The sequence below is a fragment of the Chinchilla lanigera genome, unplaced genomic scaffold (genome assembly GCF_000276665.1).
Source record: "Chinchilla lanigera isolate Chin_1 unplaced genomic scaffold, ChiLan1.0 scaffold00028, whole genome shotgun sequence".
Taxonomy (NCBI): Eukaryota; Metazoa; Chordata; class Mammalia; order Rodentia; family Chinchillidae; genus Chinchilla; species Chinchilla lanigera.
Window position 1 is genome coordinate 3,254,602 of NW_004955429.1, and position 17,696 is coordinate 3,272,297.

Genomic DNA, 17,696 nt, shown 5'->3' on the forward strand with positions numbered 1-17,696 from the left:
GGCACTGGGCACACACAATAAATATGGTTGTCATTTACTAAACATCTTCAGTGTTCCAGGTCTGTGTCATGCCAGATGTCATTTCTAATCTTCACAACTATCAACACTGCTCCTACTAATGGCTTAAGCTTAACGGAATCTGCTATTCATTGTGTTAAATACTGTACTACAGGTATTACCATATTGGTAGGTAAGTATTAATACTTTTTCCATTTTAAGATAAAAAATTGAGGTGTAGTGAAGTTAAGTAAACTGCTACAAATCACATACATATTGTAAGCTGCAGAGTTAAGACCCTGTACAGGTCTTTAAAGTTGAAGTATCTTACCCAAAGGAAACTAATGAATCCTGAAGCCATATGTCAAAACCCTACTTGCCTAATACTGATTTCTTACGTACTTTTATTTGAAGGCTGAATGGTAACTATCCACACGGTGCTGTGCTCAAGAGCTGGAATCCAGGCAATTTGCAGTCATGATATTGTTTGTTTTGAGCTGGGGATTGAACGTGGGGCCTTGTGGATGCTATTCACATACTTTACCAATGAAGGACACTCCCAGCCCCATATTCACTATTTACTCATAAATTAAATGTTAGCAGATTTGAAGGCACTTGTATTAAGTAATAATATACTAATATATAACAATAGCTTATCTTCTTGTGAATTTAACATGAAATTTTACTATGATAAAGAAACCAATGTGAAAAAATGGAAAATTCTAATTTGCCATGCTCAAAAATAATATAACCACTGGGGTACAAATCAAAAGTGTAACTAGTTTCCTCATAAGAATAATTAAAGATGCTTTGGAGTCATTATATAAAAGAGGAGAATTGTCACTCAGCTGCAAGCTACCTGTTATAGTGTAGATCTAAAATATCCCATGAACTCTTAAACACTAGGTGGTGGGGCTTTGGAAGGGTGATTGGATCATGGGGTGCTATACAGGGGATTAATTCACTGATGACTCCATAGGTGAATGTGCCTGACCAGGGGAGGTGGTTTACTGGGCATGACCAGAATGAGTGTATCTCCCTGCTACCCTCCTCCTGTCTCTCTGTATCTACTTCCTGACCACCATGATGTAAGGAGCTTTCTTCCACTATATGTCCCTCTGTCATCTTGTTTCTGCCTTGGAGCCAGTTGACCGAGGACCATAACTGTGAGCCTGAATAAACCTCTCCTTCACTTGCAGATGTCAGGTGTTCCGCCTCAGGGGTGAAGTGCTTAAGACATTTAAGGAACTTAATCCAATATGAAAACAATATAGAATGCAATGGCAGTTTAAATCAGCCAGTAATACAACAGAGCCCATTCCTGAATCTCTCACTTGGTCCCTGCCTTGTAAATATATGAAGAATGGAATTAATACAAAGCTCTGTTTATATACAGCATGCTTAAAAAGAAAAACAGACTCAGTTATTTCTAATTAAATTTCACATTGATTTCACGTGGAGAAATATATCCTTTCCTATTTCAGGGCTTGTTCTTATTTACTGTGTTAGTACCTCTGTTAGTTTTTTGTCTGGCAGCATAATTTTGGGTTATTTGTTCATTTTACTACTCAGTAAAACATGTGTGAGAGTAAGACAATGGTGAGGGGCCTCTTTGCTTCCAGTACTAAGTGCCAAGTATGAAGTATGAATTAAGTTATTAACAACATTTTGTTAAATGAGAAAGACCTCTTCCTACTAAGATGGAAGTACTCTTTGCTGATATTTCCCAGAAAACAGGGGATAACAGAACGTGCACTTACACAGCTTGGTGGACAACCCGAGATTTCTCCAGAAGATATTCAGAGATTTGTGCACCCGCTACAGCTCCAGAAGAGGTAAATTTCATTTCTAAGTATTTTCCAAATCGGCTGGAATTGTCATTTATAATAGTGCAAGCATTGCCAAATGCTTCTACCAAATTGTTCACTTGTAAAATCTTCTCTTGTAGGGTTCTGTTATTAGCCTAGGAAGATGATGTCAAGATATAAAAAAGGTAAGAAATTTTGTCTATAGTAAGTTGTCACTTCTTTATAAGCACTTTATGTAGACACAGACATGAGAACATCTTCTGGATAGATTACCAGATGTTACAACTTGGACTATGTTCCCCCACCTATCTATGTATTCACTCACCTAATTTCTTAAAAATAGGACAAAGAGATAATTTATATTTTCTTTGTAAGTACAGTCCTGGTTAGGGCATGATTTACAGACAAAAATTATAAACAATCTGTGCATTCTGGGATGCACCTTTCGCTTTGTTATTATTTCCACTTGCCCAATCTGGCCCCATCCAAACCTCCCCCAAAGCCAGAATCACTTCCCTTGCTTCCACCGCAGCTGTTGACCCTGAGACTAAGAGTAAAGATGATCTGTGAATTCTGAGTGGAGCACAGCAAACTGTGAACTATAAGAGCAGTGAAGAAATTCAAAGGGGAGAGTGGAATGCTAACCAAGGCCAGCAGCCCGCCTTGCTGTCCTGCTATTTTATCTTACTCTTTCCCTTAAACTTTGACTCTCAAACAAGTGTTATTTTTCTTTTTTGCCATTTTGCCTAAAATCTCACCAAGGAGAAATTTATTTGGACTCATAGCAATCCACTTTTAGAAAGATATGTCCACGTCACTACCCCTTTACACAGTTTAGGAGGTATCAGTCACTTACATCTTGGCAGAAATTAGCACAAGGAGATTATGATCAGTGTTATACCTTAATACCTCAAGGAAGTCAGGTATGTTAAAGAAATAGACGTTTTGTAAGATGAGGAAGCAGAGCAGTACCTAGTTCTGGGAAACAGACTACACCAGAATTCGAGGGGCCCAAAGGAGCAGTCACAGTGAAGTTTTAAGGCTGGGTGAGGACGTTGGGAGTATTCTAAAAGAGGCAAGGAGGGGTGAAAAAGGACAGTAGTGAATATCAGTACAAACTTGGCTGTTTAAAAATGCTTTGTGTTGCAGTGGAGTTCTACCCTGCCATAAAGAAGGATAGGCTTGAGGCATGTATAGGTAAATGGATGCCTCTTGAGACCATATATTAAATGAAATAAATCAGACACATAAGTTTAAATATTACATGCTTTCTCCTACATGAGAAACCTCAACCATAAGTAAAGAGCAAAATAAAAGATTGATAATAATAAAGAGATTTTTTCAAATGGGGAGGAGAACAAGAGATAGAGCAGTGAGGGAAGGAATGGAAAAATTTTAAAAAGAGAATCAAAGAAAATAATGGAAATGGAGCTATTTCAAGTGGGAAGGGGGTTAAGAGTTGGAGGGAGAAAGGAGCGGTGGGAGAGGAAGGGGCAAATAATTAAGATGTGCTATGTACACATACAAACTCCTCACAGTAAATGAAATCATTGTGTACTGCGAACATGTACTAATAAAAATACATTAGTAAAATGTACTAGTCACATACATTTTAACACAATTTTTATTAAAAAATGTTTTGTACTGGTCTTGCAGCCGTGCAAAAGGTAGAATAACATCATCATTAACCTGTATTAAATAATAAAGATTGGAGGGACACATATTCCAAAGTTAAGTTCTACCAGACATCCAAGTTTTGCATAGGGCAAATCTTTCATCAAGGAGATAAGTGAAAACAAGATAAGACCTGATAAGAGAAGGGTTCTCCGTATGGGTACACACAATTGAATTACATTTTTAGATCTAGGACAAGATGAAGAGGCAAGTTCACAAGTTTGGTGACATCTACAAAACAATATACACACCAATTTAATTCATTATTGATGAGAACCTCTATCTGCCCACAAATCAAGACAGCAGAGCAGAGCCTTTGCTTATGGCCCTTGAGGAGATTAATTCAGGTGCTCAGCAACTGCACACCAGGGCAGTGTGCTGTGCCTCACTAGCAGCCTGCTTGTATTTCACCTTATTTCACTGTCCTTAAAACCTTTTAGAGTATGTATCCTAGACACAAGGAAAGTGGGGCTGACGGGTAAGGGTATGGGGCGGGATTAAGATGAGGCCCCAAGGTTGCAGCTTCTTTCTGATCTCCACTAGCTCTTTCAGTCACAAGGACCATAGGTCCTGAGAGCAGAGGTCATTAATACACTGAACAGAGCATATTTTTACTCCATATCAACATACCTGATAAAAAATATTAAACTAGTCAACTGCTTTTTAATAGGAACATGAAATTCTTTCTACTTATCATTTTGAATACAAATTAGGCTCAACTGCAGGGTTGATTTGAACTGTGCAGGCTTCTCTTTTTATAGAGATTAGATCTCACCTGCACCCCATGTAAAATTCATGTAGTCACAGTGTTGGCAAAATTTTGTCATGGGTCTAATTGTAACTGTGTAGATCACAATAATATTTTCATAAGATTAAGTTGTATACAGTTTTTTTAGTTGCTAGTGTCATGAGAAAATATAATTCTTGTTTTCTCTCATTTTAGGGGCTTTAGTGGAAAATCAAGGTTTCTTATTTTCAACTTCTCCTAAAAATTAATGTATAATTTATATACAGGAAGATTCACTCTTTATAGTATACAGCTGAAAGTCTTTATTAACATATACAATCACTTAGTCTCCAGTGCAATTTCTTTACCCTTCAAAATTATCTTTTGATCATCTATAGTCAACTCTCCCTCTACTTCCAGCTCCTGATACTCATCCATTTGTGTCCCTGTAGTTTTAACTTTACAAGAATGGCATATAAATTGAATTATATGGTACATTGGTCTTTTCAACCTGCCATCTTTGACTTAGTATAATGCATTTGAGATTCATGTAATGAGATTCACTGCTTGTATTTTTGTTTGTTCCCTTTTATTACTGAGTAATATTGAACTTTACGGATGTACTACAGTTTGCTTATCTATTCTTTAATTTGGTTGTTTCCATTTTCTGGAGCTTATTAATTAAAATCACTATAAATATTTGTCTATAGGGTTCTGTATGAGCATGTGTTTTTATTTCTTCTGAATAAACAGGAGTAGGACTCTTGGGTGATAGGATGACTGTAGTTCAGCTTTATAAAAAAATCAAACTATTTTCTAAAGTGGTTGTACCATTTTTTAATCTTACTAGTGACATATATGAGAGAGCCTGCTGCGTTCCATCCTTATGAGCACTTATTGTCAGGTCTTTAAAACAATTTTTAGCTAATATAATGGGTCTTTAGTTGTAGTTTTCATTTGAATTTCTCAAATGGCTACTGCTGTTTAAGAACTTTCTATTTCTCTCTCATTTATATATCATCTTTGGAGAAGTGGCTGTCCAAATCTTTCCTCTATTTTTGTCTTTTGATTTCTTAATATTGAATTTTAAAAGATTTTTCATATAGCCTAAATAACTAGATATAGCTTTTTTTCCCCACAATGTTCAATTACCTTTTTTTTTTTTTAAAAGAGACTAGTACATGAGAAACAAACAAACAAACAAAATAGAACAGTAGCAGCATACCAGTATCATGAACATAAACAAATCAGAGCAAGAACATTCAAAGTGATACAGGGTCTGAAGACAAAATAATATGAATCAACAGTGGTTGTTACATTACATGTCACTATCCTCAACTACATTGCTCAGATTACCAGATGTAAGAATGAAAGATTGCTCAAACCATTATAGGGAGTAAGAAAATAATTCTTCAATAAAACATTAGAGATAAAACAGTATCACTAGATAAGATGGTAGGAGTTCACCACTGTAATTCCATTGCATATTGTTACCTTTGAATCAGTTGCTCAGATCACCAGACACAAGCATGAAAATCAATCAGAACATAAGAAATTGTAAGCATTAACTTATTAGTTATGTGACTTGCAAATATTTTCCTTTTGGATATATGTGGTTTGTGTTTTCATTTTCTTAGCAGCATCTTCAGAGAATAGATCTTAATCTGGGTAAAAATTCAATTTGTCCTTGTATGAATTATGTATTCTATTATATCTGAGAATTTATTAGCTGATAATTGAAGATCAAAATAATTTTTCCTATGATCTTTTCTTTAACTTTTATAGTTTTAGATTTTACATGTAGACTTGTGATCCATTTTGAGTTAAATTTTTATACTGTGTGAGGTCTAGATTAAAGTTTATTGTGGGGGAGGGGTGCTGGGCATATGCAATTATTCCAGCATCATTTGTTTAGAAGACTATCATTCCTCATCAGTTGACCATGTGCCTTTATCAAAAATAAATAATATGTGCTGGCTTTTTATTTTATTCCATTAATCTATATGTCATCCTTCCTTTAATAACATACGTCTTCACTATTGTTTATTTTAGCAAGTCTGGACATCAGGGAGAGTGATTATTTTCCAACTTTGTTGTTTTCAAAACTTTGCCTTTCCATATATTTTCTTTGCCTTTCCATATATCTTCAGTGTGTTGAGTTTCACCAAAAATATCTTCCTGAGATTTTTATTGTAATTACACTGAACCTGCAGGTCAATTTGTGAAGGAATGACCTCAATAACATTTACTGATTTAATCAATAAACATGTTATGTATCTATAATTATTTAGTTCGTCTTAGATTTCTTTTATGATTTTTTTCTTTTTTAGCATACACATCCTACACATATAAAATTTAGGTCTACATATTTTATATTTTTAGTGCTATTATAAATGGTACTTTTAAATTTTAATTTGTAATCAATCATTGCTAATATATATATGATATATAAGCAGTTGGTTTTTTGTGTAATAACTATTTTTGTCTTATAGCAGCAAGAGGAGAGAAAATATAGAAAGCATTCAACAAATGCATTGGGGCTAACAAGACATACAATCGTCTCTATACAGACTTGCTTAATGTTACGTCCTCCCAAAAAATCTCACGTGCTTAGAGGTGTAGCTTTTGATAGGTGATTGGGTCATGGGGGATCTCTATGCATCAGTATACAAGCTAACTGATGAGTTCATAGCTCACCAGGTTGTTAGTAGGGAGGCCTGGTTGGATGTTGGTCACTAGACACAGGACCTAGAAGAGTGTCTTCTTGTCCCCAACTCCTAGGTTCTCGCTCTGCTTCTTTTTTTTTTTTTTTTGGTTTTTCTCCGGTACCGGGAACCGAACTCACGACCTTGCGCTTGCCAGGCAGGCGCTTTTGCCGCTGAGCTAAATCCCCAGCCCCTCGCTCTGCTTCTTGATTACCAAGGGGTGAGCAGCTTCCTCCACCCTGCCCTTCCACTATGCTGTTTCTGCCTGGACTCAGACAACCATGGACTGAACCCACTGAAACTGAGCCAAAAGCACCCCTTTCTTTACATTACAGGTATTGAGTGTTTTGTCCCAGCAATGGCAAAGTGGCTAATGTACCTAATAAGAATGAAAAACCTGCAACATTTTCAAAACACAATATATGCTTTAATATTGTTATATTTTTAGCTGCAAATATAATTATCTATTTTAATTCCCATGCATTACTCAATCTGGGAACTAGTGAACAGGACAGAAAATCATCTGTTACATGAAGTTTTAAAATATAATAAACATTTTTCGTTAGGATAGAGAAAAAGTAAATTCTACCTTTCCAAGCACTGTTAGCTGCTGAACTAAAAGATGAGCACTTTCCGTTTTTCCGGCACCACTTTCTCCAGAAATAACGATGCACTGCACAGGAAGAAAAGGAACCTGTGAGAGGACTTCAATCTCACAAAATTCACCTGACATAAAAGAAAGCAAGAGGGGGTTTCAGAGAGTATGACAGGACTTGCCTTACCTGGTCTGAATTATATGTGACCATAGACTGATATCCTAAATCAGCCATTGCAAAAATGTGAGGAGGGTTGGCAGTTCTCTTTGCTCCAATATATAGTCTGGAGTGCTAAAGGTTGAAAAGAATATGTTTTGTAGGGTTTTAAAATTTTATTTCTTTTTTTCTTTAAACCATGGATTATTGACAGATATAGTTCTAATTTTAAAAGCAAAATATAAATAAAAATACCATTTCATGGCAACAGAATATCATTACATACATACATATGTACATGCACAAATCATAAATCATGCATACATATGTACATGCACAAATCATAAATAATTATGTAAAAGAAAAGCCTGACATAAAACAGCCCAGGAAGCCAGGCGTGGTAGGGCACACATATAATCCCAGCACTCAGGAGGCTGAGGCAGGGGGATCGCTCTGAGTTCGAGGCCAGCTTGGGCTACATAGTGAGACCCTGTCTCCAAAACTACAACAACAACAACATCAACAATAACAAAACAAAACAAAACAAAACAAAACCCAGCCCATGAATATGGTATGATGTGAAAGAAAATATACTTCACTGGAAGTATATTTAAAATATTTTGCATGCTACTTCCAAAGCAGAAATTAAAAATTCAAAATACTATAACTTGATTAAACAGAAATATTTTATAAATACAACAATCAAGTATCATGCTGTGGACTACTCTTCAGATGAAATGTCTAATGTGCAAGCACTATTTTTTTCCCTCTTACTTCATTTAATCTACATTGTCTCACTTGAGTTGTACAGGTCATACAGTATAGTAAATCCCCCAAAACAGTCTAGTTTAATTTTATATTTAAACTATTAGAGGTTGAATACTTGATAATTATATATTATATATAAAATACACACTGTGTGGTAGTAATGAAGCCAATCAACATGCTACAGTGAATTTTTAAACTCACAAGTTTTACAACTAGTAAGTATATATTTTATACATATACTTACATATACATGTATATATTGTAGTTCTATTTTTGAATCTCAAATACTTGGTTCAAAGGCAAATATTAAGTATATACTTTCAGAGCATCTGTTTAGTGATATATTATGTAGGTCAAGTTGTCACTAGTAACTGGATATAATTAACATCCTGACACATATATTGGAAAAAGGAAGACTAGAAACTGCATCTAGATTGACTTCATCTATTTTTTCTATATTTACATTTTAGCAGTAATTATATAATTGCTTTCCTTGAAAGTGCCAGATGAAAGTTTTCTTCACATCCATTTATATCAATCATCTGAGAAGTATAATTATTTGTACATAGTAAAAGAATGCAAGCCATATCACATACCTTTGTGGAATATAGACCCAGACTCTGAAAAGGGTTAAGAGCAATGAGTATATCTCCCACATAGATATAGATCTGATCTCTGGAATAACACTTCTCAAGCTGCTCTGAGACTGTATTCTGCAGTAAAATAAAAATTTCTCTCTCTTAAAAATCACTGTGGGCAACTACAACTTAATAGGAACATAGTAACGAATAAAACACCTAGAATCTAGACCATGGGTTAGAAACAGGCATATTAACATCAGATCTACAAGTACCTGCTTTACTGACTGGTATTTTTCTCTGGCTTTGAGAACCAAATGGGAACATCAGTATTAACTTCATTTTCTAAAGGAAATATTATGTTTGATATTATATTATATGCAATATATTATATTGAATTCAAGGAAGTAAGTAAATTAAGTAGATTGAAGTAGATAAAATAAAAAGTACATAAAAGTAGATAAAATAAGTAGCTAAAATAAAAGTAGATAAGTAGATAAAATAAAAAGAATTTTGAAAGGAGAAAGAAAGATACAGTGAACATGATTATATTTCAAATAGAGGTTATTTAATGGCTTTGTGGAATGTCCTAGTTCTCTCAGACATTGGCTATATGAGGCAGAAGGAAAAATTCAGAGAAATAACTTTCATAGTTGATAAATGATAATCACATGAGTCAATTTAAAATACTGTCAGAAATTATCATTTATAGAACATGACACATGACAGGAACAAGAGATCATATGGTAAAAAGGAAACAAAAATATAAAACATAGGCAATAGAGATAAAGAAGCCCAGTATTTAATATATTAAAATAATTGGTAACAATGTGGTTAGTGAAACCTTTCTAACTCACAAGCCTAAGAATTCACATCATCGCAAAATTCCATATATAAGGTTTAAGAAAGGTGCCAGCAACACTGTTCGATCTTAATACATTGGATGTTCCCGAGAGAGATTATTTTGAGAAAGGCTTGAGTTGTCTATCTCAAACTTCCCAAATGACTATGTGTTAGCTTTTCATTATTGGAAGAAATACCGGAGATCTATCAAGTAATAAAGAAAAGTGGTTTGTCCCGTGAAGTGGTGGCCTCACTGTGCTGGGAATTGTGGGGAGGCAGAACATGATGGTGGGAGCTCAGGGAGAGACCAAGACTGCTCATTTTTGTGGCTGGCAGGCACAAGAGAGGAAACCACCTAGGCCCCACAGCCCTCTGAGGACACGCTCCTAAGGACCTGCCCCAGCTCTTAAGGGTTCCACCACCTCCCAATAGCACCACAGGCTGGCAACCAATCACCTAGCCCTTGGGGCTGTGGTGAATATTCTCGGTCCAAAAACCACAGCAGATTACTTCCGGTCAGCACATGTCTCTTGATTTGTTGTATTTCTCAGCAAAATATTTAGGCATATTAATAAAATATTGAAAAAACAAAAGCATGTTAACTAGGTAGAAGCCTCAGCTTTTACTGAAAAAAAAAAAAAAAAAGGCCATTTATTTTCTCTAATGATCTGATTATCTGGAATAAAGTGAGGATGAGGGGAAAGGATGCGGAGATTACAACTTACTGGCATGGAATTTTTTACCTTCACAAAAAAGATTCCTAAAACATTCCTAAAGTAATTGGAAAAAATGTTTCAAGCAGAATTCAGTGCTTTAAAAATGTGAGCATATTAACTACAGTTAGTTTTTTGGGGGTTTGTGGTCCCATGGAGGGACCCAGGAATGGGCCTGGGAACAGAAAGGTTCTTAGGTTATCATGGTGGATTCTGGGTTCTGCCACTCAAAGCGGGAGAGAAGAGGGAGGATGCCGTGTGGCAGTTTAGGAGGCAGGCTTTTTTAAACACAGTAAGTCATATGTTTGAGACTCTCAGAAACAACTGCACCATCTTTTTCTTGTCTTTTTGAGGCAGGGTCTCGCTGTGCAGTCAGGATGGCTATGAGGGGACTTTGTAACCCAGGCTGGTCTAGAAATAGCAACGACCCTCCTGCCTCAACCTCCTGATTACGGGTGTGCACCATCACACCCGGCTCTCAGAAATAACTGAGGAGAAAAAAGATCTGTAACTCAACAACCCCTGCTTAGGAGATTTCACACCTTTGTCATTTAAGCATTAAAAAAATGGCACTAAGCTAGAAAGATCTAGAAATTTGAGTTTTATTATTAAAACTGAAGGTAGAAGACCTAATCAGAAAGTTGAGGGAAAAAAATGAGACAACTGTTAATCAAAGAATTCCTTGTCCATATCATTTCTATAAATTTAGAGACTCTAGAATGTCGATGTTTAATTAAATTCAATTCTTACCTCATCCAAAATGTCTAAGGTTGCTAAATCATCTACATCCTTTGGAATGGAAATTAAAGGTCTGTTTAAGTTACCTTTCTTGGTATGAATACGTTCATGCCTGTGGGGGAAAACCATTTCTGAGTTAAGCGACTATTACCAGTCAGAGTAGAAGTAAGTTTTACGTACGTGTGGGAGGGACTGAAAAACTCTGTAATGCTGTTTTCTAAATGCAGTCACAGGCTACCAGAAAATATCCCAATATATTTTGCCTTTGCTGTTTGTTTTCTCTTTTGCATTGGGAAACACAACATATGAAACTTACTCCACGAGCAATCAAAAGGATCTATAATTTCTATCAAGAAATACCCTAAATTTGCTAAAAATGTAAAGCTTTGTGTGAATTTCTGTGTATGCTTTAAAGTGTTAAAAAGTGGTGAGTCTGCAAGATTTGAATTTATTAGATTTCTAGTACTGTTTGAGGCAGTGTTAGACCACTAGCGATCAAAGTATGATAATTTAGAAATTATCATCCAGCAAAATCTAATGGACATACAAAATAAATCAAATCTTAAATTTTCAAAAGATTACATGCATGTAAAAATGGATTTCAGGTACTAGAACCTTTATTTCCAAAGCAGAACATGTCAACGATTTTCAAAAATAGCATAAACATCTTCATGTAATGTGAAGGCTAGAGATGTTGGTAAGATAAACACAATGGGTTGTTTAAACTTTTCCAGATGTCCACTTTGAGAATTACATTGTCAGTGATTATTTTGTGACATATTTCCGAGCATCTGGATTTGTCCATTGGTATAAAGGAAGAGGAATAAACAGAGCATAAGAATTATTAAGAACCGTAACATTCCCTCAGAAACCTTTTGTGGTTTCTAATGGCTTAGAAAATTAAATCTATTAGGGATAGGGAGATAGCTCAGTGGTGGAATTCTTGCCTAGTATGTGGAAGGCTCTGGGTTTAATCCCAGCATGCAAAAAGAAAAAAGATAATCTAGTCTATTACCACAGTAAATAGCCCATTCCCTACCTAAGACCAGATCCCCTGTGAGCTTCTATCCCCTCTCATTGGGCATCAATTCTCCCTGGTCTTTCTCTTGTTCCTGCATTGTTTTTCACCCGAGCTAGTACATCACACACCTCACAAGCACACTGCCTTCCCTTGCCTTCAAATCTCCTCCATTTATTGATCCAATTCTTTGTTTTATAGGAGGAAAAAAATCTTCACAACCATCATCTATACTTAAGTTTCTTTGAGCTTGTATCTCTACATTCCATGGAAAGATCTTTTGTTCAAGACACCAATGACCTTCATGTTGCTAAAGCTACAGGTCAATATCAGTCCTCACTTCACTTAACCTACCAGCAGCATTTAGCCAGTGCCTCCTTAAACACATTTATCTTGGTTCCCTGCACATTTCTCTGGATTCTCTTCTTGCTTTACTGGCGTCTCCATCTGAGTATATTTTTTTCTGGTTCTTCCTCATCTTTCTGGCACATTCTGAGGTCTCTCAAACTTCAGTCCTTTCAGCTATTATCTTTTCTACATTCATTTCCTGTTTTCATATCTTCAAACATCCCCCCTGCACCGACGATTCTAGATGCAGGCCTCTAACTGCTTATCCAACCCTTCATTCAGAGACTCACAGGCAGACTTAGCACACCCCAAACCACACTGCTGAATACCTGGGTCCTACACCTGCCCATCCAGCATGATCCCCACCTCAGCACATGGGGATCACAAACTGAATTCTTCTGACCATTCAGAACAAACATCTTAGAGGCATCCCCGGCTCTTTTTTCCCCCTACACTCTTTACACAATATAGGTACTGATCCCACCAATCATCACGTCATATCCAGGACTAGACATTTCTTACCACTGTCATCTCCAACATATTTCATTCTGTCACTGCAGCAGCAGCCTCTTAAGAGGGTTCCCTACTTCCCACAGTCCTTCCTCACTGGAGCCAGAGGGACCCTTAGTAAACAAGTCACACCTTGTCACTTGTCTCGTCAAAATTCCTGTCTTCCCACTGTTACTCAAAGCAATATCCAAAGTCTCAGCGTGGCTCACAGGGCCCTATATGACTTGTGCATCTTCCCCCATCCCTCTTTCTCCCACTATTTCTCTAACGCTGTCTCTTCCCATTACCCCTCCTCCTCCATTCTTCTCATCCACATTGCTTTCCTGGCTGTAGCTTGTGGTTTAGCACGCTTCTAACTCACAGACTTGGACTTGCTATTCCCTCTGACTAGAATGCATTTCCCCCCATATCTGTAAAGTCTGCTCTCACCTCCTAGGGCCTCTTTTAATACTGTACTAATCACAGTCATTTTCTAGGGCAACCCATGTAAATTAATTAGCAGCTTCTATCCAGAACTTCTCACTCTGCCCTTTTCCTGTTCTATTTTTATCTATTCTATCTCTCTCTCTCCCTTCCTCCCTCCTCTCAGATATTGCTCCCTCTCATCCTCTCATTAGACCGTAAACTTTGTGAGGTGGGAATGAGTACCATCCACTGCTGTGTCCTCAGCCCTCACGACGCCTGGCCTGGCATGTAGTAGGTATAACATAAATATCTGCTGACTGACCAGACAAAGGAAACTCTCATCCTGGCACTCAAAGCCTTCTATAGCACTGTATCTCATCTGCATTTCCACTGTATGCATCAGAAAATATTTTTATACTTTATTTGGACTTGGCCCTGTTCCTTCTGTAGCTCCTGTACTTTCTCTACTTGCCTCTTTGCCTTTATTTCCTCTTCTGCCCCATCTAGGTGATGAAACTTTAACTTTTCACAGTCTGCCTCAAATACTACCTCTTTTAATCCTCTCAGCACTACACATCTATCAGAATGAAGATCCTGGTTAGGCCATTTCAATCATTTGTTTGTTTACTGGTTTCTCTTTATGAGACATTGTCTTTACATCTTTCACAACTGTTAACTCAAAATGGATCACTTACCTAGATGCAAAACTATAAAACTCATACAAGATAAGAAAGGTAGAAAGATACCCCTGTGTCTCACAATGAGTTTTTAGGTGCAACACAAACACCATTATCCATCCATGAAAGAAAACACTGATGATCTGGGCTTCACTAAATTAATTTGGCCCTTTACTGTGTGAAAGTTACAGTTAAGAAAATAAAAAGGGAAGGCATGCATGGGAAAAAATATTTGGTAGTCACATACCCAGTGAAGGACTTGAATATGACACTTGGAATAGTGTCTTACTCCTATTTCTTAAATTTTGTTTTACTCCTATTTTTATTTTTAATTAGGTTCCTCCATAATAATTTATAAGAATGTATAATTGTGTACTTATTTATGCAGAAAATTTAGTAATATTTGAATCCTTTGCTAGAACTCACATTCCAAGATTTGAAAGACTGTCTTTTATTTCTAATTTTATCACATGAATAAGCAGATTATTTAGACTATAACATGGTAAAAATACAATGGATATTTAAATTTTAAAAAGTATTACAGTAAAAGACACCTTGCCATCAAATCTCCTTCAAAACATTCCCCCTCACTCCAAACACAGTTATCTCATCATTCTCCCCACTTTCTGAAGCAGTTCTAGAAGTTCTCTTTTGTGACTGTCTTTAGCTGCACTGTCATGACTACTTCAATGTCCTGAATTGATTGAAAATGCTTACTTTCTCCGGTCATTTTGATGTTAGGGAAAAGCCCAAAGTCACTCACCACCAGATCTGATGAAAAAGGTAGATGAGGACACACTTCAGTATTTTTATGAACCTGCCTTTCTGGTGGATGGCACTCAGCAGTAGCATTCCCTGTATTTTTAATGATGCCACATAAAGATACTCACGAAAGGAGACTTCCAGAACTGCTACGGAAAGTGGCAAGAATGATGGGATGATGAGGGGTATACTTCAAGAGGGATTACTATGCCCTTTACTATAATTAAAAAAATTTAAACCCAGACTTTATTTTTTGATCAACAGTTCTAAGTCCTGAATAAATGTTAACCGAATGTGTAGGTGCACGTATTCTCTCACAACCTTTGGTACAGATTTGCACAGTTCATTTCCGAATTTGATGAACTGAACCAGTTGCATCCACATCCCCTAATTTCCAAAGAGACCCCACAGAAGTATAATAATTTTGATATAATCTTTTTAAGAAAATAGAGAAAAAGTCAAATTATCTACCTAAATGAAGTGAAAGACCTTAAACTTTTTACCTGTTCTTATGAGTACCTTTGGCAGCTAAAGACCAGAAAGTATCTGGACACTATGATGATTAAAACCCCAGACAATTCTCCATCTTGTGCAGCATAACTTAAAATTCCTTTGGCACGGAATTCACTGCCTTCTTGGTCCTGCTCAACCCTTTTGACATCTCTGCCATCATCTCTGCATAGAACATCCCCAGTAGGCTGAGGACTTCAAAAGCTTTGTATTTGCTCATTCTGTTTTCTCTACCTGGAAATATTTTCCTCCTATGTGTGGCACAATTCTACTTGTTCTCAAAATGAGGCTCAAATTCATTCTCTGTAGAGCCATTGCAGGAAATTCAAGAGAGAACACAACAATAGAGGAACATTCTCACATTAAATTAGGACTATACATCATTTCGTTAGACTGCGAGGAACTCCTGAACACAAAACAAGTTTTCCTCATCTTTCTGTGCCTAGGTCTGAGCATGTAAAAGACAACTGGCAGCTTTAATCTTCATCATAACTTTAATACGATATCAACATTTCCCTGAAACAAATGATGCTTCAAGTTTGAGTAGAAAATATCTCTAAATAATCTTTCTTAGCATGATATTCCTTAGAGTACACCTAATTTCTCACAGAACATCCAAACGTTTATATACATAATTTTATACATCAGTGAATAGCTAATGAGTCATGATTTCTTATTCTAGACATCTTTTGTCTTTATTAGTGTGCATACAATAACTTGTCAGATTTAGCTTTATGCCAAGTATTAAACGGAATTGCAAGGAGAGCAAATTTTGATAGTTAGGAATCTAAATTTACGGAAGTAATAGCTATAAATTTCAGAAGGGCAATTTCTTAAAAACCTTCTCATATCAATGTTATTTTAATAGAAATTTAAGTGTACAGCTCAACCTAGGCACCATTTATTGAGACTTTGCTATGCTTAAGATATTGACTTAAGTATTGTGAAGATGTTGCATATGGTATAAGATCTAGTCCTCTAGTTCATGAGTTTCATTCTAGTCCAAGACATAAACACAACTGTATTTACAACAACACAAGAAGTAATATGATAAGTGGCAACATTGAAGTAACATAAAAAGGAAGTAGCAGGAAGGAATTTCATCCTGATAACCTGGGTATGGTTTCTAGTAGGTTTTGCATTTAATCCTGGTGTCTAAGGAGGAGTAGGATTCTAGTAACTCATGAAGAGTATGTGTGTGGAGTGAAGACTGGTGGGTGGTCAAACCTGAAGGAACAGTGGTTATAAATGCACAACTGCAGAACATGTGCTCCGGAGACAGGGATTATAGGGCCAGCCTGGAAGGTAGAGTGCTACAGTCCATGACGTTGAAGGCTGAAGAAACTAGGTCAGGGTGATGCAGAAATATAGATGCCTTAAATGCTTTCAAATTCTAAATGTCCAAAAGCAAAGCAGGTGCTTGCTCACAAATCTGAAGTTCCTCTCGTATTTCCTGTCTCACCAATGCAATCATCCACTGAACAGTACACATCAAGACAGCTCCTTCTCTCTACGTCCTACATTCACTCCACCACTAAATTATGTTGTTTTAATATTCTTAACGTTTCCTAAATCTCTGTCTTCTCCATATCCACTGAGCAGGTGACAGGGCTGCTGAGGTGGAGATAACTGAGGTTAGTAACAATGATAAAGATGGGAAGAAAAATTTAGATGTCCTGAATGTCCCAGAGGATAAAACTTCAAAGAGAAAGTAGATAAAGTTAAAGGGTATTATAGAAAAACTGAATAGATGAAATTTTGAAAGGGCAGCTGGACAGGATAAAAAGTAGGGCATCTTACTCTGAACTGAGTTATTTTTAACTCAGTTATTATTATTAACTGAGTTATTATTAACTCAGTTATTACTGAGTTATTTAGTGGTAGCTAGGATGTAAATAAGAAAGGATTCCATAATCCAGAATTCCCTTTGAGAAGTTGACAGTGAGGGTTATAGCTTGAGAAGAAGCAGCAAATTGAGGCCTGGATATCTTAGGAGGTATAAATAAGCTGAAAATAAGGAGATGAAGGTTCTGAAGATCAGCAGAAAATTTCAGGGGAAAGAGAATGAAGAGACATTGGGTGGGGGCTGGGGATTTAGCTCAGTGGCACAGCACCTGCCTGGCAAGAGCAAAGTTGTGAGTTCGATTCCCAGTACCTGAAAAA

General features: G+C 36.5%; 1 protein-coding gene across 1 annotated transcript in view; it reads right to left on the bottom strand.

The window, feature by feature from the left end:
• Myo3a (myosin IIIA) overlaps nt 1-17,696 on the bottom strand; it is a 186,232-nt gene that overhangs the window by 82,145 nt on the left and 86,391 nt on the right. Inside the window, exons 11-15 of the mRNA XM_013515344.1 lie at nt 11,316-11,415; nt 9,028-9,144; nt 7,694-7,798; nt 7,501-7,584; nt 1,758-1,960 (exon numbers count right to left, since the gene is read on the bottom strand). Coding sequence (XP_013370798.1) covers nt 1,758-1,960; nt 7,501-7,584; nt 7,694-7,798; nt 9,028-9,144; nt 11,316-11,415 — 609 coding nt within the window. The remainder of the gene's footprint in view (nt 1-1,757; nt 1,961-7,500; nt 7,585-7,693; nt 7,799-9,027; nt 9,145-11,315; nt 11,416-17,696) is intronic.